Source organism: Lepidochelys kempii, chromosome 6 (genome assembly GCF_965140265.1).
Source record: "Lepidochelys kempii isolate rLepKem1 chromosome 6, rLepKem1.hap2, whole genome shotgun sequence".
Taxonomy (NCBI): Eukaryota; Metazoa; Chordata; order Testudines; family Cheloniidae; genus Lepidochelys; species Lepidochelys kempii.
In genome coordinates this window covers 87,228,395-87,255,313 of record NC_133261.1, presented here as the reverse complement: position 1 = coordinate 87,255,313, position 26,919 = coordinate 87,228,395, and the positions used below count along the sequence as shown (strand labels likewise).

Genomic DNA, 26,919 nt, shown 5'->3' with positions numbered 1-26,919 from the left:
TGGGACCTTTTGACAGTGCATCATCACAGTGCCAACACACACATCACTACACTGCATTGGCCACAATGATATATGAGGTTCTTTACCTGTCTTGAAAGATAAGAGAAAACAGGAAACCCTATTACCCTTCCTCCCATCAACTCAACTCTGTACATGAGCAGGCTTTCCCCCTGACCAAAATATGATGAGGCTGTCCTCTTTTATTCCCACTAACAAGATTTTTTTTTTAAATTACAGTTCTGCTCTGAGAAGCAATTATGCAAAAACAGCACTTTCTTATTCAACAGATCTCATTCTTGTGTGTACAGATCTCATTCTTGTGTACTAACATCTGCTGACTTCAGGGCCTTCTACTGAAATTACTCTGGTTACCCTCTGAGCTAACACATATTAGAAGGAATGAGCCAGAATTTGTTTTCTCATGGCATTTGCTGTTTTCTTGTACCAGAGAGGAAAACTGTCTCAATTTTGTACAATTTACCACTTCTCTCCCCTAGTACATCAGAGGCAATTCTGACACTCATCAACGTTCAGTATTTGCTATTAAACATAACAAACCAAGGATGAGAACTGGTGAAGACAAAAATGTGGGACTCATCAGAATATGCTACACCTATACCCTATACGAAAAATGCAAAATGAAAAGGTAAAAATTGTGATAGGAAATTCAGACCTGGCAAAATTTTCTACTTACAGTAGAAATAAAGAGATTATGACAGTGCTTTTTTAAAAAAAAAAAAAAGGAAAAACAACATAAAATGATAAAAGGTTTCAGGGATTTACACTGGCTTTTGGACTACGGTCTTAATGGATCACAGAGTCAATTCCCATTAACCAGTAACAGCTTTTGAAATAATATTTACCTTTCAAACCATAGCTTTATGCTTTGCATAAGAGCTTCTCCAGGATATAGTTGATTTTCTCTCAGATACAAGAGAATTCCTAAGAGTTCACTTTTTAACTGATTATCCTTCACACATTTGCCAGTATCAAAAAAGACTTGCAGCGTATCCAAGTTTGGTATCAAATCCTTAGCCAGCATTTCATGATACAGTTCACATGCCAAGTTTATTTCTTGGTTATTGAGAGCCCCTTTGATACAATTTCCATAGTTCCCTTTTGACGGGGTCATGACTTTTTTTATCTCTTCCAGTAGCAAGAAGGCCTCTCTCCACCGATCGGAACCATTCAGCCCCTTGATCAGAAGGCTGTAGGCCCCCGTTTCTAAAGTCTTAAATCTGACTTTCAATATATCATAGACATCACAAACTTCTGCCATCAGCTCCTGCCGGACACACAGAGCCAGGTACTTGACCAATAAATTATAACTGATGTCACCTTTTCTCATTGCCACCATAGACAACAAGGACTTGGCCACATCTATGGAGCTGTTGCATTTGATCATTTGCTCTAGCATTACATCTTCAAACTTGCTAATTCCCTTAAATTCTCCCCTCAGCTCTTCCCATTCCGCCACACTCAAAGGTTTTTCTGGTGGCCGGATACCATTCTTTTTAGATATCATGAGCAGATCCTCTTGATTCTTTGATCTCCTCTTGGCAGCTCCAGCAGAGAACAGGGAAAACGGATGAGGAGAAGAGGTGTCTGTTCTGTCTTTGCCCCCCCTCTCCTCTCCATTTCTACCTTCAGATCTGGTCTTAGTAGACAGCATATGAGTTGCTTTGGGATCCACTGGTATTGCAGATGGAGAAGTGGTAGTAAAATGGAAACATTTAACATGTTCCCTGTTCAGAAGATGGAAGATGACAGTAAACAGCTGTTGGTGCCTTGGAACAGGCCAAAACATGTGGTATTTCCCCAAAGTCTGCAAACCCAAGAAGCTAGTGGGAAGGAAGAAAGCCATGATAAGGAGAATGCATATACTGGGAACACTCCCCAGGAGAGATCTAGTGGGAAGTGAAGTTTGTGTGAGGAAGTTTACAGTAAAAGTCTTAAGGGGTGTCAAGCGGTGAAAGTTTTTGAATAAAGGTCACAAGGGAGCTTTTAAGACTCTCATTAAAACAAAAATAGCAAAATCCTTCAATCACCAAAGAAAGAAATATTTTAAACTACCAAACTATTAATACAAAGGGTGAAGGAGCATCTCTCTTCCCAGGAAAAAGACTTGACGGTTCTGTACTTTATTGTGCCTGCTCAACGGCTGAGGCTGTTTAAGGTTTATCATAAATATGTGCTATAAAAATGGGGAGCAGCGATGTGAACTTCCTAAGAACTAAGAGCTGTTCTGCCGCTTTCATCCAAATCAGATCAGGAAATTACCTACAGAAAACAGACCACAAACAATACACTATTAGTACTTACATCTCTAGAGTAGTAACTTCAACATTACAATTCAGTTTACATTTTTACAACCAAAAAAGTGACCTACCTAACCTATCTTATGGTCTGGCACCCAAAATTTGCTTACCTAAAAGCCAATGATAAACTGCCAGTATTTTAACATGGGACTTCTACCAAAGCTCCCTCATGACTTATAGCTTGTGATAAACATCCGGGAAGGCAGGCATTCACATGCTGCAAACATAAAGGACGATTAATTTTTCTCACCATTTAAACAAAACCTGCTTTCCCAGTGATAACCATAGCTCAGGAGGGAGACAATACCATTCTGCAAGCAAGTTTTTTAATATGGGCACCTCCCAGTAAGCTATTATTTCCTAAAAAGTACACAAAGGATAGTGATAGCTGGGATCCAGCAAATGTAACCATAAGAGAAGGGGTGTGTGGGTCAGAATGGGCAACAGGGGATGCATCATTTGATGATTACCTGTTCTGTTCATTCCCTCTGAAGCACCTGGCATTGGCCCCGGTCAAGACAGGATACTGGTGCTAGATGGACCACTAGTTTGACCCATTATGACTGTTCTTATGCCTTTGGAGGAGGCAGAAAGGATCCTTGTGAGAGACCTTTGTTGCCAACTCTTGTGATTTTTATCACAAGTTTCACACTATTTGGCGTATGTCTTAAAGCCCCCACTGCTGAAGGGGTGTAATAAGGCAAGGGATTCAGCTTTCACTTTTAAAAAAAGCTTCTAGCCAGCACGATTATAGAGACTAGCTGGAAAATGTGAAGCCTGGGCACCCAAAGGCAAAACCATCACAGCACTAACTTCCTAACTCCAGCAGCTCTGCACGTTTCCAACCTCACGCTGACAAGCCAGTCTCACAGTATCTGGGCCTGACTAGTGAGGGCTGAGTGCTTGGGCCTGTGGCAACAGCACAACGTGCGCGTCCTCTCCGCAGACCTGGGAGAGGATCGCTGCCCCCCGGGACGTGCGCTCCGAGCCGCTGCAGTGAGCCGCGGGGCTAAGACCCCCCGCACAAGCTGGGCCGGCTCAGCCGCATCCAGAGCCAGAGCGCAGGCAGCGGCCTCCTTTGGACTCAGCGGGAGCCCGTGGGAGCCACCAACCCCTGGCAGCGGGGCGACGGTTCGCTGCAGCGCACACCTCACGTGCCCTGGCCCCCGTGCCGACCGCTGCCCGCACGCTGAAAACTGCAGCTCCCAGCATGCAGTGCAACCCGGCTGCCTGTACAGGGCGCGCAGCACGTACCGGGGCGGGGGACGTAGTCTCTGTGGTCCAATTGCGGGCCATGCCTTTTCTGCCTTCCCCATGCGGACCAGTCTCAGGCGAGGCGCCGCCGGTGTCAGTATCGCAGCGCGGAGCGGCTCTGGAGGATGCCACTCATCGCCGCAGGGGGCGGGTCACGTAATGGCGGAGCCGCGCCGGCCAGTCGCTCTACACAGGGAAGAGCTTTTCCTCTGGACTTGCTCTCTGCCCACGGTCCCTCCGCCAATCAGGGCTCTGTATGAGGCTCAGCGCTGTCCAGACTGCGTGCTCGTGTGTCGCATGTGATCACAGGGATCCAATGAGAGCAGAGCGCAGTAAAGCGGCCTTAGTTGGCCGTGGCCGCCATATTGGTTACGGGCAGGGTGTCAGCGCCAGTCGCTTTAGTCGGCCGGGGACGTAGGAAGTGTGTGGGAGAGGTCGCAGGCGTCGGAAGTAATTGCCAGGGCCCTTAGCAGCTTCGTACCCGCACCTAGCATGGTGGTTAGATGGCGGAGGAACAGTAACCCGGCTGTGTGGCCGTTGGGGCGGGGCGTTGTGGGGCATGGAGTGGAAGCAGGCGTTGCGGGGCCGGCTGGCCGCCTGCACCGGCCGTGAGTGCGCGGGAAACATAGAGCGAGCGGGAAGGGGGGCGCAGAGGCGGCGGGGTCCCGCAGAGAGAGGGCGGCAGCGTCTCTGGCTCTGACTTAGGCTCGATCCAGCGCGGAGCTCAGGGGCTGTGCTGACAGCCTGGCCCTGCCCTGGAACCAGCCGCTCCCAAACTGTCTCTGTTCGGGCCCTCAGTGCCGTGAGCCCAGCGCCCTGTGCAGACGGGCGTCCTTGTGACAAACCACCGTGACTAGTAGGTGCCAGTCCCGCCCCGGTAGGCTGCCTCAGTGGGGGTAGGGGTAAAGCCTGAACAGGCCCTGGAGCCCGATCCCTGCAGATCGGGGTGAGGTCACACAGGCCTCGTCTAGGGTGTGGCATTAGCTAACATTTGCTACCTACCACATCTGAAGGTCTAGTGTAGCCCCACTGGAGCTCTCTGTGCCCATTTGACAGGTTTCAGAGTAACAGCCGTGTTAGTCTGTATTTGCAAAAAGAAAAGGAGTACTAGTGGCACCTTAGAGACTAACCAGTTTATTAGATGCCTCCAGGACTGCGAGGCCCACACCTGGAGCTAGAGCTAAGGTCTCACACATACCACATTTCAGCTCTGTGCGTTTAAAAAAGCCCTCTCGTCTATGACACATAAAACATTCCTGCTGAAAATGATGCAACCCATAGGATGTTTTACCTTGCATGTTAGTGACAGAGCGTGCTAGGGTGATGGGAAGGCAAATTCCAAGTCCAAGTGCTTTTGGGTCTGCACTGTATGCTTGTAATGTTTTCTTTCTCTCCCCACCACAATATACTGTTAAAGTGTGTACAGTGAAATCGATACCATATCATTGACTGATGCAAGCTAAAGAAATGACTTTCAAAAAAACACTTGGCCCCAAGTAGAAAGTAGCTTGAACTATTGCATGAATCCCAGGAACAACTTGCAGGCTTTTACGGCCACAGAATCAGCTTTAGAACAATAGTGACAAACCTTTGTTTATATCAAGGACCTCAGCTTGGTTGGTATCTTTGATAGACAAGGAGATATGCCTATCTAATGTATTCAGGCACATATACCCAGCCCCTTGCTGTGGTATCTTAGTGCCTAATTAGTATATTTGCATACCTTTTGTATTAAGAATAAATTCAAATAAATGTGTAGTAATTTGTACTTTTATTTAGTTGTAACTGAATAAAATGTAGTGCTTTTTATTTCCAATTCACATTAGTGAGGAGGTTGGTATTCTTACAGTTTTCTTCAAAGATCAGATTTTACCACTTTATTAGCAATTACTTAGACATGTCCAGAGATAGTTTCTGACACTTTGAACTTTGCTTAAATACTGCATGGGAATGGAGTGGAGCCCCCTTAGTTCTACACAAACTTTAATTAAAAAGAAATACATGTGCAATGTACAGCAGTAATTTCTCTTCAATTAATGACATGAAGAGAGAGGGAGAAATAGTCCTAGCCCAAAAGACAAGTGGGGGTTGAAGCCAAGTTTTTCATGATAGTTAATCTATAATTTCTACAAATAGTAAATGCAAAAATTATAGATTAAATTAATATAAATATGTTTTAGCAACTGCTAAGCTTTCATTAGTCTTTAGTTAGATATGTGCAGAAAGTTATGCTAAATGCAGATGTAGAACATGCACTATTCCTGTGAGGGGAAAAAACCACAAGAACCTTGACTTTCACTTTATGATGAAACAAACAGGATCCTGAAACCCTAAGGAACGTGTGCATATGCAGGGAAATTGGGCTCCAAGCCAGCCACACAGATTCTGGGTCATCTATGGTAGGAGCCTGCACCTACTTTGCTTCATCCAGTAGTAGTGCTACTCTTGAGGGAGTCATGTTGCCACAAAGGCCTCCCTTGTGAATGCATATTAAGACTCAGAGGTGACTCAGTGCTGTAGCAGAATTACATTTAAACACTTAGCACCAGAGAACTTGCTGCTCCCTGTCTTTGCCAGCCACAGCCCTGCCCTCCTCCACTCAAAGCTTTCCGACCACATGGTGTTAGCGGAGAGGGTCTTCTGCAAGCCTTTAGGGAGCAGACAAACATGATGTATGCCTGCTGTTTTCCAGGCATTTATGCTTTTTACTTGATGCCCTCTGCGGATTATACAGATTATAGTGACACTGGTGGTTAAAAAATGCAATTATATAAAAGCAAAATGGATTTCCTTTAACCGAACACTTAGTTAAAATCAGTCTACCTGGGGGTAAAATGTAAGATATTCTGTTCTGTGTTAAGCAGCTAAAAAAAGTGAACAAGAGCTAAAGGATGAAGAAATGGAGTTGTTTACAAAATACTACATGGAATGGAAAGGAGGAAGAAAAAGCGTTAATACATCCTACATGAATATACCACGGTTTTATTACAGGGTAAGTGGTATATCGAGAGCTACTTAAACCTAAGAATATACCACTCAAAGCAGAAAATCTTTACCTATTTAATACTGGTATTTTAGTAGTAAAAGCTACATTGGGTCAGAATTTGTGAGAGCTGTGTTGTGAGTGTTTTTCACTTCTAGTTGTGGATTTAATGAATCTCATACAGCTGCTGAGGAGGATCTTATTAACCCATGAAATAGTTTGCTAATGCTGTAGACAATTGGTTAATTGCGTTAGCCATTGAGCAACATAAAATATGTATTTTCTCTCTTTTCAAAACTTGAAAGCCTACTTCCCATCTTTTCCAACCTTTACACGCAATTCATGACCCTGGAATGCCAGTATCGTGAAGTCCTATCTAGTTTCCTGAGCATTTGCAGAAGGTGTCACACAATTAGTTTGACAATAGTTATACATTTGTCACAACAGCCTATTGTGTGATTTTTTTTCTCTACACTTCCCAACCTTTCTTGGATGAATGATTGAGCGCTCTCTCCCTATGACAATGTCATATCAAGCCCTGTGATCTGGAAACCACCTTTTCTATTTTATTTTCTGCATTCCTGTCTCATTAGCCATGAATAAGATACTCATTTTGCCAAAAGGATGGGTCACTGGTCTTGTAGACTAAGGGTAGAGTTGTTGCTTATATTATCCAACAGAAGGAGTTGGTCAAGCACTTCACCTCTGTAAGAAAGAAACCAGTGGTCAGTCCAGAGCCGTGTTTTTTTGACAGTAGCCCTTCGTATTATAGCATAGAATGCTCATGTCAGCCTTGCATTTGTGTTAGTTTTCTTGAAGCCCTTCATTATTTGAAAAAAAAAATCAGACTCTTCAATGCAAAGTAGTAATTAATACTTTTTTTCCTACCAAAGGTAATAAACTTGAAAGCAGGGGGGAAAAAGTTACCAGAAAATGAAATAAGAATTATTAACCTTACAATAAAAATAGAATTCTCTGTCCTAGACCTTTTAAGTAATCAGTACAAACTATTTTGATCTACTTTTTCACATATGTATCCATTATATAAAATAGTATCTTCCTAATTACAGTATTGCTGGGGATTGAAGATGCTCTTACTGAAATATAGATTGCACTGACATCCCATACATCCTCAGGGTCTAGTAACATCCATGGCATACGTCTGAGGGTACTGTTTGCAAAAGTACTTAATGAAGCAGCAATATGAAATTTACACATTGAAAATGCTTGTAAATTCACAGGAACTATATTAAGGATTTTAGGTTACATTGACCAGGATATTGTTCAGTGTCAGATGTTTGGCAATAGTTATACCATGCAAAAGATATGAAAAGGTATTTTTATGCATCAATCAAAGTTGGGCTATAAACCAAGAAGTAATAGGAGACAGTGACTTGAGACATTTTGCAGTTGTTTGTTTTTCATGAGATCAGAAACTAAGATCTTGCAGTGGTTTTGGCTCCATAGCAAACATAATTCCAGTTCATATTACAAAGTTTATAATATCACTATGGAAATATTTAGGATGTATATAATACACGATAAAAACATACCCCTTCCTTCTGTCCTATTTTTTGGTAGATTGCATATTGTTACAGATTAGACTGTAAACTCTTTGTAAGACAGAAACTTGTATTCTGATGTGCTTGTAGAACACCTAGCAAAACAGGACCCTGATCATGATTGGGGCTTAAGGAATGCAATACAAATAATAACATTGTGATATTTTTAGCTACCAGCTGAGGATGAAGTCTTACTGCAGAAATTAAGAGAAGAATCTAGAGCAGTCTTTCTACAGAGAAAAAGTAGAGAGCTGTTAGATAATGAAGAGCTGCAGGTAAGAAGGCACTAAGAATGTATCATTTCTTAATCTAACCATCGGAGTTGAGTTGGAGTGAAGTTCTGGAACAGCCTTCCAAGGGCAGCAGAGGGGGCAAGAAAACTAACTGGCTTCAAGACTGAGCTTGGTAAATTTATGGAGGGGATGGTCTGATGAGACTACAATCGCATGTAACTGGTCTGCGACTGCGAGCCACAAATATCTCCAATGGCTGGTGATGGGACAGAAGATGGGGAGGGATCTGAGTTACTATAGAGAATTCTTTCCCAGTTGTCTGGCTGCTGGGTCTTGCCCATGTGCTCAGGGTCTAACTGATCACCATATTTGGGGTCGAGAAGGAATTTTCCCCTGAGTCAGATTGGCAGAGACCCTAGTGGGTTTTCGCCTTCCTCTGCAGCATGGGGCACAAGTCACTTGCAGGTTTAAACTAGTGTAAGTGGTGGATTCTCTGTAACATTAAGTCTTTAAACCATGATTTGAGGATTTCAGTAACTCAGCCAGAGGTTATGGGTCTATTATAGGAGTGGGTGGGTAAGGGTCCAGTGGCACCAGCTGCTGGGGGCCGCAGATCGCGGCTGCTCCATCTGCCCCAGGACCACTGCCGGGGTCCGCCGGAGCAGTGGCTGTCCCTGGGGCCTCTCCAGCAGTGGCTGGTGTGGCTGTCCCAAGGGCCACCTGAGCAGCTGGCCCTGGAGCTAGCTGCTTTGGCGGCCTTGGGGTCAGCCACACTGGCCCCTGCAGAAGTCATGGAGGTCGTGGAAAGTCACAAAATCCGTGACTTCCGCGATCTTGACAGACAAAGAGCCCTAGATATGAGTAACCTGTCTGAGCATGTTAACATTTGTTATGTGATATTTCCCTAACCAAATCTAAATCCCCTTTAAGAATTTATGGTTTCTGCTGGACAAACATCAGACACCACCTATGGTTGGGGAGGAAGCAATGATCAATTATGAGAGCTTCTTGAAAGTTGGTGAGAAAGCTGGACCCAAGTGCAAGTAAGGCTCCTTCATCTAGTTCATGCTTACTAAAGTGAAACAGCTATTTAAGATCATAATGCTATAAGCTATGTAACTGTTTAAAGTTATAGGAAGTTTAATTAAGGGTGAGCAAATGGTATTATATAAGAAAATTGTCACTGGACTCTTCAATTTGCACCCCTACAAAAAAGTTAATGTCAGACATGGTAGGATCCTTTTGATTGAGATGCCCCTGGTAGATCCTGTTTCATTTTAATTAAGAGAAAGTTCTTATAAACAGAAATACCATTCTAATAGTAATGCTACTGTCCAGGAAACTGCAGAGCTCACATGGTGCCTCTCCAGTGTCAGAAGCCTCTCTTTTACACCCAGCATAGCAGCCCAGTTAGTTTGCTTGGTTTGGCAGGAGCAAACAAATAGTCAGGAGCAGTAGTAGTCAGGCAGTTCATACAGTTTCTTCATACATCATCCTAGTTAAAAGGACTTGGAAGCTGCTAAAAGGATAAATAGATTTAACTAGAATTGAAATACACAAAAGACCATTAAATCATCAGAAGGCATCTCCACTAAGCAGCAGTTGATGCTGTTCATTATTGAACTTAAATCTGAGCTGTCCTAGTTAAGTGGTGCATAGTTTACTTTCTGTAAATAGAAACAAGGGGTTTGATATTATAATGTGGGAAACTGCTCTTTAAACCAATGAGGAAAATTGGACAGGGAGCGACTGCAGTATCAGGACATTACATTTTATATTTTGTTTTTGTTGTAGAAAACCACGCACCTCTGAAAATTCTGGTTCATTTTCTGATCTCTTATATCCATTGTATGGCACTGCGCATCTCTCTTAAAATCTCTTACTTTGCTTGTGCAATTCATTCATGTTACAGATTTTCTGAGGCACCTGGATAGCATGACTGAGATTAAGATCTGGCCCAGTGTCTTCTATTATTTTTATCCACTTCCAGAAAAATAACATATCCTATCCTGTCATGAAATAATATTCAGAAGAATGTTAGTTGTTTTATATACTGTAGCTGGATCAGCCAGTCAACTGGTGTCATTATGTTAGGTTTGCACAGTCTGAGGCCTGGTCTACAGTAAAAAGTTAGATCGACCCAGCTATGTCACTCAGGGGTGTGCAAAATCCACACCCCTGAGCGACCTAGTTAAGATGACCTAACCCCTAGTGTAGACGGCACTAGGTTGATGGAAGAATTCATTCCATAGGTAGTGTCTAGATTGAAACTGTCACATTTCAAGCCTTTAGTGTAGACAAAGCCTTAGTGTTGTCGTTCTTGTGTTTCATAGGCAGTTCTTTACAGCAAAAGTCTTTGCTAAATTACTCCACAATGATCCCTATGGAAGGATATCTATCATGCAGTTCTTCAATTATGTGATGAGAAAAGGTGAGTTGATATTTCTTCTGTGATATTGAAGATCATTTTATTTTCAGGAGTATTTAAGTTGTATTATATTCCTAGTGTATGGCCCTGCATCTGCTGAAGTCTAACAGGACACTTGCAGTTCTCTTCAACAGGAGCAATATCTGGCCCTTAGATTACAAATCCTGTTTTCCTGTTCCACCTTTTTTTCCTGAGTATTGTTTTATAGGAAAAAAGATTCAGACTCCTGAAATATCAATAGCAGGTTCCTTATGGCTTTGAAATAAAGCTTTTGAAAGTCATTTGCCTTCCTGCTTACTCACACCTTGCCTTCCTGCTAAGACTGTTCCAAGTTACTGTTGCAGATTTGACACCACACAAGGAAAACTAGTGAATGCGTAACTATTTAAGATGCCTTATGCTTTTCTTTAAGCAACCGAGGGCTTGTACACATTACCACGTATGTCAGTATAACTTATGTTGTTCTGGGGTGTGAGTAAGCCACTGACCTAAGCGCCAGTGAGGACAGAGATGTGTCAGCTTCTCTCGCCAATATAGCTACCACCTCTTGTGGAGGTGGCTTTGTGATGAGAGGTCTCCTGTTGGCATAGAGCGTCTTCACTATATGTGCTACAGTGGCGCAGCTGCATCAGTAGCACTTCTAGTGTAGACCAGCCCTGAGTTCCGCAACAAGCTTTTTTTGTTAGTTTGGGGTTCTTCCATTACAACTTCGGTGTAAGCAGGTTGTCTGTGTGGCACCCTCTTGTGAATAGATCAGTTCACACCTCTCAAAGCTATTGTGTCAAGCTATATTCTTCTCCAGGGAATATTCTGATTAATCTGAAAGTGTCTTGTTAAGAAGAATGAATCCTTCACACCTCTGCACTCCTATGTTGCAGAAGATTGTGCAGAGCACCTTCCCCTTACATTAGCCCCCAGAGTGGAATCTGGAACTCCCCTCCACTCTGCCTTACTGCTTCCAGCTGGTAGATGTGCTCCTCACAGCCCATCAGGTACAACTTTCCTTTCTCCCCATACCTTCCCAGCCCTACTGAGAGCATGGAGGAGCCAGGAGGAGGGCAGAAGTGGTATCTGAATAGTAGGGAGGTGTTCCCAGGAAGCCTCCTCGTGCCCCTGAATCATACCTTCCTTACTAACACCACTTCCTCAAAAACCAAGAGAAATTCACTGCCCAAAAACTTCATTTACACAGAGTTAAGGTTGACGTGCAGAACCTTGTATCCTTTCAGAACATCAAATGCACGTATACTTAAACCTTTGCAAACCAGGAAACACAGAGTTCAGGCACACACCATTCAGGCATACTGCAGTCGTAACTCTGCCCACTTTGAGCCATATCCCTGTGACTGTCCCCTCCAGGGTGCCACCTGGAAGTGGGGTACACCTGAGCCTTCTATTCTAGCAACCTGGGTTCCCTCTCGCACTGTGATGTTGTGACAAGCTGCAAAGCCCTCCAAGCTTGTGCTCACACCAACATCCGCTGACGGGGTCACACCCAGCTGCGTTCATGGATACGCTGCCAGTCACTGCATGAACCAACAATAGATAGGCTCCAGCCAAAATACCCACAGCTCCCCAGCCTAGGACCTGGATCTGTACCATCCTGCCCTGGTCAAAACTTGACCAGTATGAATTTATTACCCAGTCCGCCCCTCCCTCAATGTGTGGAGGATGATGCACACGCCCTTGTTAACTGAGCTGAGATTTTTCATCAAACCCATCACTCAAAAACACATTTTTAATTTTTTGGCACAGAATTCCCTCAGGAGTAATAAGTACATGCCGATAAATTAGAGAATACAATTCCATGGGACACAACACACCACATAAAATGGCACATTTACTTATTCATTCCTCATATTTGCATGTGGGGCAACCTTGGCTGAAACATACTTACAGTATATCCCCAGTGACTCTTGTTAATGCTGGGTGGTAGGGTAAAGGTTGTGGGGCAGAATTGGTGTATATCTTGTAATTCCTAGTTTTCAGAGGATTAAGTATAGGTGCATTTGACGTTTGGAAGGGGTACAAGGCACTATCAGTCAACTTTAACTCTGTGTTAACTAAGTATTTATTCTTTGCCCAAAAAAAGGATCCTATATCTTGATTCTAAATCCTTTTTTACAGTATGGCTTCACCAGACAAGAATAGGCCTCAGTTTATATGATGTGGCAGGACAGGGTTACCTCAGAGAATCAGTAAGTACTGCCCACTTGGTAAATTTAATGTGCTTTATCTGGGGTAGCTTAAATCAACAGAGAGGATAAAGGTGACTTGTACTTTAATGTTTCTACATTAGAGTAAGATCCCAATAGTCCATACATCTTGGGTGACACCAAAATTGTTTGGATAAAGAGGAGCTTATACAGAGTAATAGAGATTTAATGGCAAGAGAATCGCTAGTTTGGGAGACATACTGGAAGTTCATTAGGGAGGTTTGAATACTAAGATTTCAGATAATTGATATTCTATTATATTTATTGATAAAGAGATGATGTAAAAGCTGAAGATGCTCTTCAGATTATTTTATCTTTACACATGTAGCAGTCTTAAAAAATCAAATCAAATCTGTGATCGAATATTAAGCAAAAAGAACATCCAGACCCCATAATTGTGCACGGGCATTCGGTAAAGATTTGGTTTACCACATATTCACATGTATTTCCCCCTCCCCCCCATTTTACTAATGGACCAGTGCCAGTCACAATGCCAGGTATGCATTTTACATGGTGCTCATCTTGAAGAAACAACCTCAAGTGTACAGAAATGTGTGTTTCATCATATGAGGGAGCGCTGTCTCAGCACCCTCTATTCTTCCTGTTGCTCCTGGTGTCTTTTAATTTTGACACCAAAAAAACTGCTCCTGTACTGTCACATGCTCTTCTCCTGTCACTTTTACTGGCAATGGTGTAAGCTATCTGAATAGAGGTTTTAATTAGTCTCTAATTATTGAAAATACCATCTAATTTACTAGGTGCAGTAAATTTCTGAAATTTGTAGAGGAAGAGATCATCATTGGTCAAACTCAGGTTTAAAAATGGGAAGAAAGGGAGAGGTTTTAGGTAATTAAATAACTCAAGCAGTACAGTGATATTGCTGCAGGATATTTTCAACAAATAAAACTTGTAAATCAAAAGAATAATTTAAACAATTAATTTAAATTGAACAATGGCAATGTTTATAATCTCAAAGCATATTTTCTTTCCTTTTTTAATTTTGTAGGATTTAGAAAATTATATTTTGGAACTTATCCCTACTTTGCCACAGTTGGATGGTTTAGAAAAATCATTTTACTCGTTCTATGTCTGCACTGCGGTTAGAAAGTTCTTCTTCTTTTTAGACCCTCTCAGAACAGGTAAATTCATGTTTTCAAACTCTCAAACATATGTGGAAATGTTTTTACTTTTAAAATATGAATACTGAAATTGTTTCTATCTTCATAACATTGTACAAATATTTTCATAGGCCCCAATCCTGCAATCTGATCTGTGCGGACTGAACTCCACTGAAGATTACGGGGTTCTGCATGAGTTTAATGGTCTGTCTGCACGGATCAGATTGCAGGATCAGAGTCAGAACGGGTCCTAATGAAATACCACCTCAGTGTTGTACTCCAGACTACTTGCTTAGAAATTAAAAATAATATGTTGGGCCATATTGCTGCAAAAGTAAATGAACTAGGATTAGCTTTATATTAATCCCTACTACAGTGAAGTGCAGCACAACAAATACCTCAGCTCTGATGGTATTCTGTCAAGTAATTCTTTTCATAAAACACAAACCAGAGATCTTACTGTCAGCCTGATATACCTCTCCTTGGTTGGATTTTTGAGTATCTCTGGCCTAGTCTACACTAGAAAAGGTTTGTGGTATAGCTATACCAGCAAACCCTCCTAGTGTAGACAGAGCTTACACCATCAAAAGAGTGCTTTTGCTGGTATAGCATATACCAGTTCACTGAATAAAATAAGCTGTTTTGGCAAAACCACTGTTTTGCCACTAAAACTACGCCTACATTAGGCCTTTTACAAGTATAAAAAATGTTGTATTAAAGAAAAAAATCACACCCAACCAATGTTACTGTCCTGTTAAAAGTTTTCGTTATAGACCTGGCGTATAACTTTCACAAATGGACAAACACTAGTTGTTTCACTTGTGACTCTGTAATAAACACTCATAATTTTGATCCTAACTTCCTGTCTTTAAAATTGTGTAATTCCATAATGATTCCTTTTTGAACTGAGACACAGTTTACAAATGTCAGGCTTTGTTTTACACTGTGACTGTAACAGCTAATTTGTATTTTTTTAAAAATGACTTGTGTTTGATTCTTAAATTTAACGGTTTAACTTGTGTCTGTGTGATAAGCTTTTTTATTGATTCTCTTTTTGAGGGGTTAGGAAGCATAATTGATAAAACGTTTGCATTGTTTTTCCTGGTAATCTTTAGGACCCAATCCTGGTAACCTTATTTACTCAGTACCACTAAAGTAAATGGAACCTCTCAAGTGAGTAAGGCCAGGTTGATATGTAACTAGGTGACCGTGTTACATATTTTTTTTTTCTTTTCCCGCAGGCAAGATAAAGATACAAGATATTTTAGCTTGCAGCTTTCTGGATGACTTATTGGAGGTAAAAATCTCTTGACATGTTTTGTTATTTCACTTTGCACTTCCTGAATTCTAACTGTACGCTTCCTTTTCATTTAGTTAAGGGATGAAGAACTTTCTAAAGAAAGTCAAGAAACAAATTGGTTTTCTGCTCCGTCTGCATTGAGGGTTTACGGTATGTTCTTACATGCACAGTCATTTGTATTCACTAGTTTGCATAATTTAGTCAGAGACTCAGTATTACCTTTCCTCTGTGTCCCCATATCTGTGTAAAACCCCACTGCTTAGATAATCTTCCTCTCCTGCTTCCTCCACTTTTCACTACATCCCTCTCACCTTCTGCATCATGTTCATGATTTTGGTCCTCAAATTCATTATCCCTTACATCTCTCTTCATGCTCCTTAGACTCTTCCCTACCTTCTGTCCTAACTGCTGCCTATGTCCCTTCCCACTCTTATCTGTGCATCTCTTCTTTACGCCAGAAACAACCACCTCCTTGAGTGCCAATCACCTATCATTCCTTCTTTAAAACCACTTTTGCCACTAAACTTCCTTACAGTGTTGCTCTCCATTTCTGTTCTGAGGCTTGTTCTATTCCATGTACCATCTTCATCTGACTTATGCTGTTAGTGTCTTGGGGCAGGGACCTTGTCTTTCTACATTCTGTATATGCTTAGGGTGCACTATAAATATTCTAACGGAGTTAGAACATTGTAATTTAATAACTTTACTTATACATTTAATCCAAAAGAATGTGAAATATATTAAATGAACTTGGCACTCCTGTGTGTTGTCACATTAAAATTTAGTTCTTCTATGATGTAGGGAGATTTTATTGTATTTTCAGTCTATTTTTTTTTCCTAGGCCAGTATTTAAATCTTGACAAAGATCACAATGGTATGCTCAGCAAAGAGGAACTATCCCGCTATGGAACAGGGACTCTGACCAATATATTTTTAGATCGTGTCTTCCAGGAATGTCTGACTTATGATGGAGAAATGGTAATCGTGTATCTCTAGCTTGCACTCCGATGTGCAAGTTCTGTTCTAAAACTATGATAGATATATTAGCATATGCATTATCTTTAAATCAAAGAACAAATTAAAGTAATATGACTATTTTATTTCGTACCTGCTTCTGCAAATAGAACAGAGCAGAAGCTTAGAAAATATAATTATCTGATTATTACCAAAAAGCATGTGTTATTCCAGTATATTTTAGTGAAAGGAGATGAGGTACCATTGTAACAAACCAAGATAATCCAGTATAAATTTTCCTCTCCAATAACTGAAGGAAGTAATGTTAACTAAATGTGGAGAAGCAGGAATGTTTCTCGAATGATTTTGGCTCTCTCTCTTTAAACAAAGAATGAAATCCAAATGGCAAGTAACTGAACAATGTTCATTAGAGAGCTGATCCAGCAGCTAGTTAAATAATAAACCTCATTGTGAAGTTAATGTGAGACAGAAGACTGTGGTGGTTTTGCTGTGTGCCTCCTACAGCTATGAGAGTGAATAGTGAGGAGCCTATAAACTAAAACTAAAGACTTAGGATGGACAAAGACAATCAGTGAAAACGTATGTGTATATTGTTTTATCATGAAACACTTCATTTATAGTGTATCACTGTTCATTGTGTTTATGTTGAGATGGTTTATAAAATGCAAATATAGTTAATTGTGAGTTCACCCTAGCGGTCTGTGTTCTGGGGCTCCAATTTTAAGCTAATGTGGATAGGGTTGTGATGAATACATAGAAATACAGTGTATATGTAACGTATGTAGGTAGCTATAGTTAATTGTTGCATTGTGATCAAGAAACCAAAGCAGTGGCACTAACAGAAAAAAAAGAAAGTATGATCCAAATTCTACTATATTTAATGTCTCAACCTAGGGTCTGTTTGGTCCTATAAGTCCTGCAGCATTAGTTACCCTGTTCTGAGAGTCCTGTGTTTTAGGTCCATTGGTCATGTGGCCCACTCTCAGCCAATGGCAAGTCTATCAATATTTTAGTGCTATAAACTATTAACTAGAAGTGGAGGAAATTTGTGGAAACTATCTTGTCATATGGTTCCCATCTCAGCCAACTGGACTATGCTTGGCAATCTAAGGATGTAATAAGCAAGTATTGTTTAAATGTATATAGTCTGTTTCATTTGGATTTCTGGACAGACTCCTTAGTTTACAAATAAAATGTCAGTGAAAAAGTATGGGTATGCTGCCTCAGTAAATCATAGAAACAAACTCCTCCATTCACTTCAGTGGCAGCAACTATTTTCTGTTTCATGTTGTCGTCTTCCAAAAAAACCTAACTGCTACCCTGCAGTGAAATAGCCACCAATTACAATGTTCCTGCTTGCAAAATCAATTTAAAAAGATGACTGTAATAATCATGATTGTATTTGCTTTTAGGACTATAAGACCTACCTGGACTTTGTGCTTGCATTAGAAAACAGAAAGGAACCTGCAGCTCTACAATATATTTTCAAACTGCTTGATATAGAGAACAAAGGATACCTGAATGTTTTTTCCCTGAATTATTTCTTTAGGGTAAGTCTCTATATGTGTGTTGTTATAGTCTCTGTGCTTCTATTTCCAAATCTGCAGGGGGTCACTTTAAATTACCTATGCCCACTGTGAGGTTTTTGTCAACTTGAAAAAAGATTTAAAATGTTAAAACCCCACATTCTAAAACTTGGAAAGAATTCAAAAGGCATTTTCAACATCTTTCCTACATTAGAAACTAAACTGCTTTTATTTAATATAAATCAATAGAAAATAATTTTGGTTTTCCAATAGTTGAAATTGCTGTATAATGAAGACGTACTTACAAGGTAAAAAAATAAAGACAACTGTATGGGATGGTCTTAATTTCTTAATAAACAGAGTTTCAGTGCCTCAGAGGATTCAAAATTCATTATAAGTAATAGAAAATGCAATGGTAGTTCTCTGCAGTCACTTAAGGGATTTTATATTTAATGTGCAGATCACAGAATCATAGGATTGGAAAGGACCTCGAGAGGTCATCTAGTCCAGTCCTCTGCACTCATGGCAGGACTAAGTATTATCTAGACCATCCCTGACAGGTGTTTCTCTAACTTGATTTTAAAAATCTCCAATTATGGAGATTCCACAACCTCCCTAGGCAATTTATTCTAGTGCTTAACCACCCTGACAATTAGGAAGTTTTTCTAATATCCAACCTAAACTTCCCTTTCTGCAATTTAAGCCCATTGCTTCTTATCCTATCCTCAGAGGTTAAGGAGAATAATTTTTCTCCCTCTTCCTTGTAACAACCTTTTATGTACTTGAAAACTGTTATCATGTCCCCCCTCAATCTTCTCTTCTCCAGACTAAACAAACCCAATTTTTTCAATCTTCCCTCCTTGGTCATGTTTTCTAGACCTTTAATCATTTTTGTTACTCTTATCTGGATTTGCTCCAATTTGTCCACATCTTTCCTGAAATGTGGCGCCCAGAACTGGACACAGTACTCCAGTTGAGGCCTAATCAGCGCGGAGTAGAGCAGAAGAATTACTTCTCATGTCTCATACTCCTGTTAATACATCCCAGGACAATGTTTGCTTTTTTTGCAACAGCGTTACGCTGTTGACTCATATTTAGCTTGTGATCCACTATGACCCCCCACATCCCTTTCTGTAGTACTCCTTCCTAGGCAGTCATTTCCCATTTTGTATGTGTGCAACTGATTGTTCCTTCCTAAGTGGAGTACTCTGCATTTGTCCTTATTGAATTTCATCCTGTTTACTTCGGACCATTTCTCCAGTTTGTCCAGATCATTTGGAATTTTAATTCTATCCTCCAAAGCACTTGCAACCCCTCCCAGCTTGTTATCATCCTCAAACTTTATGAGTGTACTCTCTATGCCATTATCAAAATCATTGAAGATATTGAACAGAACCAGAGCCAGAACCGATCCCTGTGGGACCCCGCTCATTATTTCCTTCCAGCTTGACTGTGAACCACTGATCACTACTCTCTGGGAACAATTTTCCAACCAGTTATGCACCCACCTTATAGTAGCTACATCTAGGTTGTATCTTCCTAGTTTGTTTATGAGAAGGTCATGCGAGACAGTATCAAAAGCCTTCCTAAAGTCAAGATATACCACATCTACTGCTTCCTGTCCACGAGGCTTGTTACCCTGTCAAAGAAAGCTATTAGGAGGGCACGAAAATGATTAGGAGGCTGGGGCTCATGACTTACAAGGAGAGGCTGAGGGAACTGGGCTTGTGTAGTCTGCAGAAGAGAAGAGTGAGGGGGGATTTGATAGCAGCCTTCAACTACCTGAAGTGGGGTTCCAAAGAGGATGGAACTCAGCTGTTCTGAGTGGTGGCAGATGACAGAACAAGGAGCAGTGGTCTCCAGTTGCAGTGTGGGAGGTCTAGGTTGGATATTAGGAAACACTATTTCACTAGGAGGGTGGTGAAGCACTGGAATGGGTTACCTAGGGAGGTGGTGGAATCTCCATCCTTAGAGGTTTTTAAGGCTTGGCTTGACAAAGCCCTGGCTGGGATGATTTAGTTAGTATTGGTCCTGCTTTGAGCAGGGGGTTGGACTAGATGACCTCCTGAGGTCTCTTCCAACCCTAAGATTAGGTTGGTTTGACACAATTTGTTCTTGACAAATCCATGCTGACTCTTACTTAACACTTTATTATCTTCTGGGTATTTGCAAATTGATTGCTTAACGATTTGCTCCATTATCTTTCAGGGTACTGGAGTTAAGCTGACTGGTCTGTAATTCCCCAGGTTGTCCTTATTCTCCTTTTTATAGATTGGCAATATATTTGCCCTTCTCCAGTCTTCCATGACTTTTCAAAGATAATCACTAATGGCTCAGATATCTCCTCAGTCAGTTGCTTGAGTATTCTAGGATGTATTTCATCAGGCCCTGGTGACTTGAAGACATCTAACTTGTCTAAGTAATTTTTAACTTGTTCTTTCCCTATATTAGCCTCTGATCCTACCTCGTTTTCACTGTCATTAACTATGTTAGTCATCCAATCGCTGCTAACCTTTGTGATTAAACCAAAACAAAAAAGTCATTTAGCACTTCCGCCTTTTCCACATTTTCTGTTATTGTTTTTCCCCCCTCATTGAGTAATGGGCCTACCTTGTCCTTGGTCTTCCTCTTGCTTCTAATGTATTTCAAGAATGTTTTCTTGTTACCCTTTATGTCTCTAGCGAGTTTAATTTCATTTTGTGCCTTGGTCTTTCTAATTTTGTCCCTACATACCTGTGTTATTTGTTTATATTCATCCTTCGTAATTTGACCTCGTTTCCACTTTATGTAGGACTCTTCTTTGAGTTAGATCATTGAATATGTCCTAGTTAAGCCATCGTGGTCTCTTGCCATACTTCCTATCTTTCCTACGCAGTGGGATAGTTTGCTCTTGTGCCCTTAATAATGTGGCTTTGAAAAACTGCCAACTCTCTTGAACTGTTTTTCCCCTTAAACTTGCTTCCCAGGGGAACTTACCTATAAAGTCGCTGTTTTCCCTCCTACTTAGAATAATGAACTCTACCATTTCATGATCACTTTCACTTAGGCTACCTTTCACTTTTAAATTCTCTACCAGTTCTTCCCTATTTGTCAAAATCAAATCTAGAACAGCCTCTCCCTTAGTAGCTTTCTCCACCTTCTGAAATAAAAAATTGTCTCCAATATATTCCAAGAACTTGTTGGATAGTCTTTGCCCTGCTGTATTATTTTCCCAACAGATGCCTGGTAGTTGAAGTCCCCCATCACTAAGGATACGTTTTAGTCACGGGTATTTTTGGTAAAAGTCATGGACAGGTCACGGGCAGTAAATAAAAATTCACGGCCCGTGACCTGTCCATGACTTTTACTAAAAATACCCCTAACTAAAACTGAGGGGGAGGACTTGGGAGGTGCCGCAGGTGCTGGGGAGGGGGGCGCAGCCTCGGGAAGCATTGCGGGGGCGGTGCCCAGCTGTCAGCAGAGGCAGCATATGGAGCAAGGAAGGAACCCCTCCCCCCCCCAAACTCCTGCTGCTGGGAGGCAGGGGGCCCCAAGACTTCCCCAGGAGCAGCTAGTGTGACTGACCTGGGGGCTGCCTGAGCTGCTCAGGTGGCTCCTGGGCCAGCTACACAGGGCTGCTGCAGAAATCATGGAATCCATGATTTCCGTGACCTCCATGACAAACACGGAGCCTTACCCATCACCATCAAGTCATGTGCTTTGGATGATTTTGTTAGTTGTTTTAAAAAACCCTCCTCCACCTCTTCTTCTTAGTTAGGTGGTCTGTAGTAGACCCCTACCATGACATCACCCTTGTTTTTTACCCCTTTTATCCTTATCCAGAGACTTTCAACAAGTCTGTCTCCTATTTCCATCTCAACCTCAGTCCAAGCATATACATTTTTAATATATAAGGCAACACCTCCTCCCTTTATTCCCCTGCCTGTCCTTCCTGAGCAAGCTGTACTCTTCTGTACCAATATTCCAGTCATGTTTATTATCCCACAAAGTCTCTGTGATGCCAACTGACAGACCTGTGTTTATTAACTTGCATTTTCAAGCATTTCATTTATTAACTAGCATTTCAAGATTGCACACTAATAACTCATTGCACTTTCTTAGGCTCTGTGAATCATAAATATTTTTCTCAATATTTAGCTGTGAGGAAGGTTCCCATAATTAAGCTTCCATTAAAAAAAAGTCATTAAAATTACTCTAATTCCAAATTTACTTTTCTGTAACTTTATCTCCCTTTGGCTTGCAACTCTCCCTTCAATCTTTCCACATGGTTGAATCTCCTTGAAAACTTATGCAGTGCCTATATTTGCAGAAAATAGACTGTAAGTAAGAAAAGTTATCAATTATTTTTGGTGTTGATAGCTTGGGGGTCAGTCCTAGCTTTGATTGATGTCAAAGGGAATTATTTGCCTGATCCTGTTCTCAGGCATAAGATCCTTCTTCAGCAACAGTTGTGTCAGATAACTAAAAATATTTGTGATTCTAACTTTATCTGCACATGGTATTTTGTACCAAGATTCTAAAATCAATTGCATTTCACTGTACTCAAGCCTGCACTAACCAAATCAAGAACAAGTACATATTCATTCAGTTCATTAAGCATTCAGATATGGCTCATAAAGTCTTATTTATAGTCTTATGCCCTTTGCTGTTGTTCAATAATAAACCTCCTGTCTATTAAACAAAAAGCCTTTACTGATGGTGACTTCAGTTATATCATTCTGGAAAAGCATGATCTTTCAACAGAAGTCTTCCAAATAAACACTGGAACAGTTTCAAAGCTTTTTCAGTAAGTGCGGTGCTGGTACAGAATCCAGCCTGAGCTGTATTCTGTACAGAGCGTGAAACAGGTTCACTTCAGTATTGGCTTGTTGCTGGTGGTGCCATAGAATTGTAATAAAAGAATTTGGTGACAGTTTTGACAGAAAACCACTTATAGTAGTTCTTAAATTGCATAAAGCATGATTTCCAATTTCACAAGGTAAATCTGCATGAATTGGCATTCTTTGCTAGTCCGTGCACCATGTTCTCTGTCCTCACTGTCTGATCCAATGCCTATTGAAATCAGTGGAAAGACTCTCCTTGACTTCAGGGGACATCTGATGAGGCCCTTAAGTTGAACTCCCTCAACCTATTGGTGCCATGTGTTTTCTGTTGCTAACTGTTGGGTAGGATATCACCATGTTGTATGGCTTCATTTAGTTAACTTACTAAATTTGTTAGTGCGTTGTACAAAGATTCTGACTTTCCCTTCCCATCTTGTGGTTTAGTTTAGCTACTGCTGTGCATTATTTTAACCAACCAGAATCCAGGTTCCATCTTTCAAAGTAGCTTGCTATAGAAAATAGATACAGAACTCTGTCACAGACGTTGATCGGTCCTTCATCTTCTGATTATTTTTTTCCCCCTACTGTATAATTTACATAGATCCACTCTAATGTTTGGACAAAATTATGTAGTGAATGAAACATGTTCTGTGCCTCAGTTGAAATCTCCCCTATGGCAAGGAATTACTGTCTTTATTCACTGAGTTTCTAAATTTAATAGGTATAGTGCTATCTCAAATTTTGTCTAATAAAAAATCTAGAGAATAAAAACCTGTGTTTTGCTTCAAATTAGCTGTGCTAGGGTGTAGTTCCACGTGATGTTAAGTTCAAATACATTTTACACTGCAAAATTGCTTTTTGTTCAGATTATTCATTTCTTTAATCTGCAAGGTTTCATTCAGTTAATACAGAACCGGTTGTATTTTTTGCTGTGGAAGCTAAACATTTAAATCAGCATAATAGTTTATGTAACACCCTTTGTCCCAAAACACTTTACAAACTATATAATCTTTGTACAGTACCACTATAATGCAGTCACCTCTGTAATGAAGGGTGGCAGGCAATTGGAGTACATCTAGTATTCAGAAATCCTACATAAATACAATAAATTTTTATTAGGTTGTGTGGTCATCTGCACCCTTTCTCCATACAGGTCACTCCCTGCTTTTGCAATAATGTCAGTAATGCCCTTCAATTGTCAGTATCAAACTTTGAATTGGTCTTTCTTATCCACAGCAGTAAATCTATTGTCTTACGTTTATCAAAGTGGGCTACAGAGAAAAATATTAAGGCCTGTTCTACACTAAGAGTTAAGTCAGCATGACTATGTTGCTCAGGAAAAATCCACACCCCTGAGTGGTATAGTTAAGCAAACCTGAGCCCCAGTGTAGACAATGCTAAGTCAATGGAAGAATTCTTCTGTCGATTTAGCTACTTCGTCTTGGGAAGATGGATCACCTATGCCAAAGGGAGAACCCTTGCTGTCAGCATAGATAGTGTCCATACTGAAGCACTACAACAGCCCAGCTGCAGAGGTGCAGCTCTAGCATTTCAAATGTGGACATGTCCTACGTGTGCTCTTACCAGGTCACTAGCAGTGTGGCCTTTGTGCAGGACCAAATTAAGGCAATCTGGGGCCTTCAGGATTGGGGCCCCTGTGATCCTGCCTCAGCCATGTCCCTCATTTGCGTGATAGGTGCTTTCGTAGCTAAGATGAATGGGGAACTTCACACTTTTAGGCTATCTGCAGACTAGGCAGGCCTCAATTACACTTGGGTCACATTTTCAATGTTTTTGTTGCATCTGTGAGGGTTAGAAACTTTTTTTTTTTTAAATGAAAGTTAAGACTGAGCTCATCATGTCACTCCAGACGCTGAGGGCCCAGGCATATAGGGTATGTTTACACTGGATCAGGGAGCATGTCTCCCTGTCTGGGTGAACAGACTTGCACTAGCTCTGCTTGAACTAGCATGCTAAAAATAGCAGTGTGGATGTTGCGGCACAGGCTACCAACCCAGCATTAGGTGGCTGGTACTTGTTGAGTGGCTAGCCTATGCTGCCACCTGTGCTGCAATGGCCACAATACTATTTTTACCAGACTAGCTCAGACAGAGCTAGCATATGTCTATTTATCCGGTTGCATTTCTTCTGCTGTGCATGCTTCCAATCGCAGTGTAGACATACCCATAGTGATCGACCTTAATCTAATCCTGCCTTTGTGGATGATAGAATTCCAGTTGCTTTAATCATTTGGATTGCTCACTCTAGTCATGGAAGGAAGGATGGGTTGCAGCCACTCCGGTTCACATCTCTTTCTTTAAATATGTAGTGTAGCTGTGTTGGTCCCCGGATATTAGAGAGTAAAGGTGGGTGAAGTAATATCTTTTATCGGACCAACTTCTGTTGGAGAGACAGACAAGCTTTTGACCTGAAGAAGAGCTCTGTGTGGCTTGAAAGCTTGTCTCTGACCACTAGAAGTTGGTCCAATAAAAGATCTGACCCACCTGGTCTCTTTTAGACAATTAAAAATATTTTTTTTAAATCTAATAGTGAGCAGCTGTAGAACACTAAATTATCAGTTTTGTTTCTTAGGTTTCTACTGCTCTGAAACTGAGCTTTTCTTTTCCTATAGGCTATTCAGGAACAAATGAAAATCCATGGACAAGAACCAGTTTCTTTTCAAGATGTCAAGGTTAGCTTTCCCTAAATATAGAAAGTAAAGTGTGTGCATAACTGGAATTTTTGAGTTAAACAGATTTGAAATTTTACTTGCACAGTATTGTAGCCACTGGGTATTTGTGGGGTGTTAAATCATCATTTTTTTATAGCATGGCAAAGTTAGCTCGTTAGTAATGTGACTTTGGAAATTCCCCTTCATTCTAAACTGTAATTATGCTGAAAGCAAAGTTTTTAGTACTCAACTTCTCTTAGATTTTTCTGATGCAAGTACCTACAATAAGCACAAATGGAGCCTCGCCTTTGGTTTTAGATGCTTGACAATAATTGGAAGTTTATCTTGCCGATAAAGAAATCAAATAGCTCTACCTCGAGAACTGTCAGTAACTAAAAGCATACTACATCTTATTGATACCATTCTAACATAATATTAGCTAGCAGTTCCCTATTTAGTTTCAGAAGTCTTGAAATACTGCAAGTGACTCATGTTTAATGAAGAGAAAATTCCATAACATTAGGTAGGGATTTAACTGATTTCTTTGCATTTTGTTGTAGTTTTTTAAAGAGGCAGGGCTTCAGGCTACCTTTCTGAGCCCACCATACTGCCTCTCTGGCTGAGTAAGACCTTTACTAGAAGGGCAGTGTACTCAGCTACCAACTCTGTACTTAAGATGCAATCTTATTTTAGATCAAATCTTCATGAGTGGGGGGCATAGACTGCCCAAATGATCATTCCGTACGTGCTGTAGATAAAGTAATCACTATTTTGCTTATAAATGTGCCTTTTAATTCTATGGTTTTCCTTTCTTAGGATGAAATCTTTGATATGGTGAAGCCTAAGGATCCATACAAGATCTCCCTTCAAGACTTAATCAACAGTAGCCAAGGAGACACTGTTACTAGCATTTTAATTGATCTGAATGGCTTCTGGACCTATGAGAACAGAGAGGTTCTTGTAGCAAGTGATAATGACAATACTACAGATATTGATGATACATAACAGGAATACACTGTATTCATGGAGATGTGCCTAAATGTGCACAAACTCTGAAGCTGCAGGCCTATTCATTATCCAGATGAGTGGTATTAAAACTTTGTATAGGGATTATCAAATTGACAAATGGTGAAGCCAAAATAGCTACCATGCTATTTAAGAGGCAGGGGTTTGATCTTAGTAAGCTGAAGAGACTGTTTGGAATCTTTCTTCAACCTACAGTAGCAAGTAACATTTCTCTTTCAACATTTTGTTTTATTAAACCTGTAGAATATCAAGGATGGGATTTCCAAAAATGCTCAGTGCTGGCCTGTCTCTGCTACTGCTGAAGCCAGTAGGAATCTTGGGATTGGTCTAACTGCTGTCAGTTTTTAAACCTGTCACATGTAGTGTTCACTAGCAACTAAGTGTTAAGAAAAAAAAATCTTAAGTATGTTATGTATGCAATATGGAGTTTCCTCCCCCCCTATTATTCAACTATAAATGAAGGTTTTGTATAAATAAAAGTTTGAA

The 26,919-nt window shown here is 40.8% G+C and overlaps 2 protein-coding genes across 10 annotated transcripts in view; one reads left to right on the top strand and one right to left on the bottom strand.

The window, feature by feature from the left end:
• The window catches only part of PRORP (protein only RNase P catalytic subunit), a 103,965-nt gene extending 100,063 nt beyond the window's left edge, over positions 1-3,902 (bottom strand). Inside the window, exons 1-3 of one of the 5 annotated variants that reach the window (XM_073349017.1) lie at positions 3,573-3,902; positions 2,789-2,893; positions 864-2,280 (exon numbers count right to left, since the gene is read on the bottom strand). In XM_073349017.1, the coding sequence (XP_073205118.1) occupies positions 864-1,864 (1,001 nt within the window). In that variant the 5' untranslated portion in view covers positions 1,865-2,280; positions 2,789-2,893; positions 3,573-3,902. Of the gene's footprint in view, positions 1-863; positions 2,281-2,788; positions 3,498-3,572 lie in introns of those variants that run through there. The other 4 variants (XM_073349016.1, XM_073349019.1, XM_073349018.1 and 1 more) reach the window with 4 other exon arrangements.
• Positions 3,883-26,912, top strand: PPP2R3C (protein phosphatase 2 regulatory subunit B''gamma). 5 transcript variants are annotated; one of them, XM_073349027.1, is made up of 13 exons: positions 3,883-4,180; positions 6,434-6,564; positions 8,288-8,392; positions 9,281-9,393; positions 10,684-10,781; positions 12,906-12,976; positions 14,001-14,133; positions 15,354-15,409; positions 15,487-15,562; positions 16,254-16,390; positions 17,800-17,937; positions 25,369-25,428; positions 26,224-26,912. In XM_073349027.1, exons 1-13 carry the CDS (start codon positions 4,132-4,134, stop codon positions 26,410-26,412), a joined length of 1,356 nt encoding a protein of 451 aa, XP_073205128.1. In that variant the 5' UTR covers positions 3,883-4,131; the 3' UTR covers positions 26,413-26,912. The 5 variants fall into 5 exon arrangements, with proteins under 5 accessions (XP_073205128.1, XP_073205129.1, XP_073205131.1 ...); XM_073349028.1 differs by having other exon boundaries at positions 3,890-4,180; positions 6,437-6,564; XM_073349030.1 differs by lacking the exon at positions 3,883-4,180 and adding an exon at positions 4,194-4,428 and having other exon boundaries at positions 6,437-6,564.
• Positions 26,913-26,919: the final 7 nt, after the last annotated feature.

What these genes read in the sequence shown, in the direction of transcription:
- PPP2R3C (XM_073349027.1), top strand. Translation starts at nt 4,132, where the DNA reads ATGGAGTGGAAGCAGGCGTTGCGGGGCCGGCTGGCCGCCTGCACCGGC. An exon ending in CAATTATGTGATGAGAAAAG is followed by an intron (nt 10,782 to 12,905) that starts GTGAGTTGATAT and finishes CCTTTTTTACAG; the next exon opens with TATGGCTTCACCAGACAAGA. An exon ending in GTCTGCATTGAGGGTTTACG is followed by an intron (nt 15,563 to 16,253) that starts GTATGTTCTTAC and finishes TTTTTTTCCTAG; the next exon opens with GCCAGTATTTAAATCTTGAC.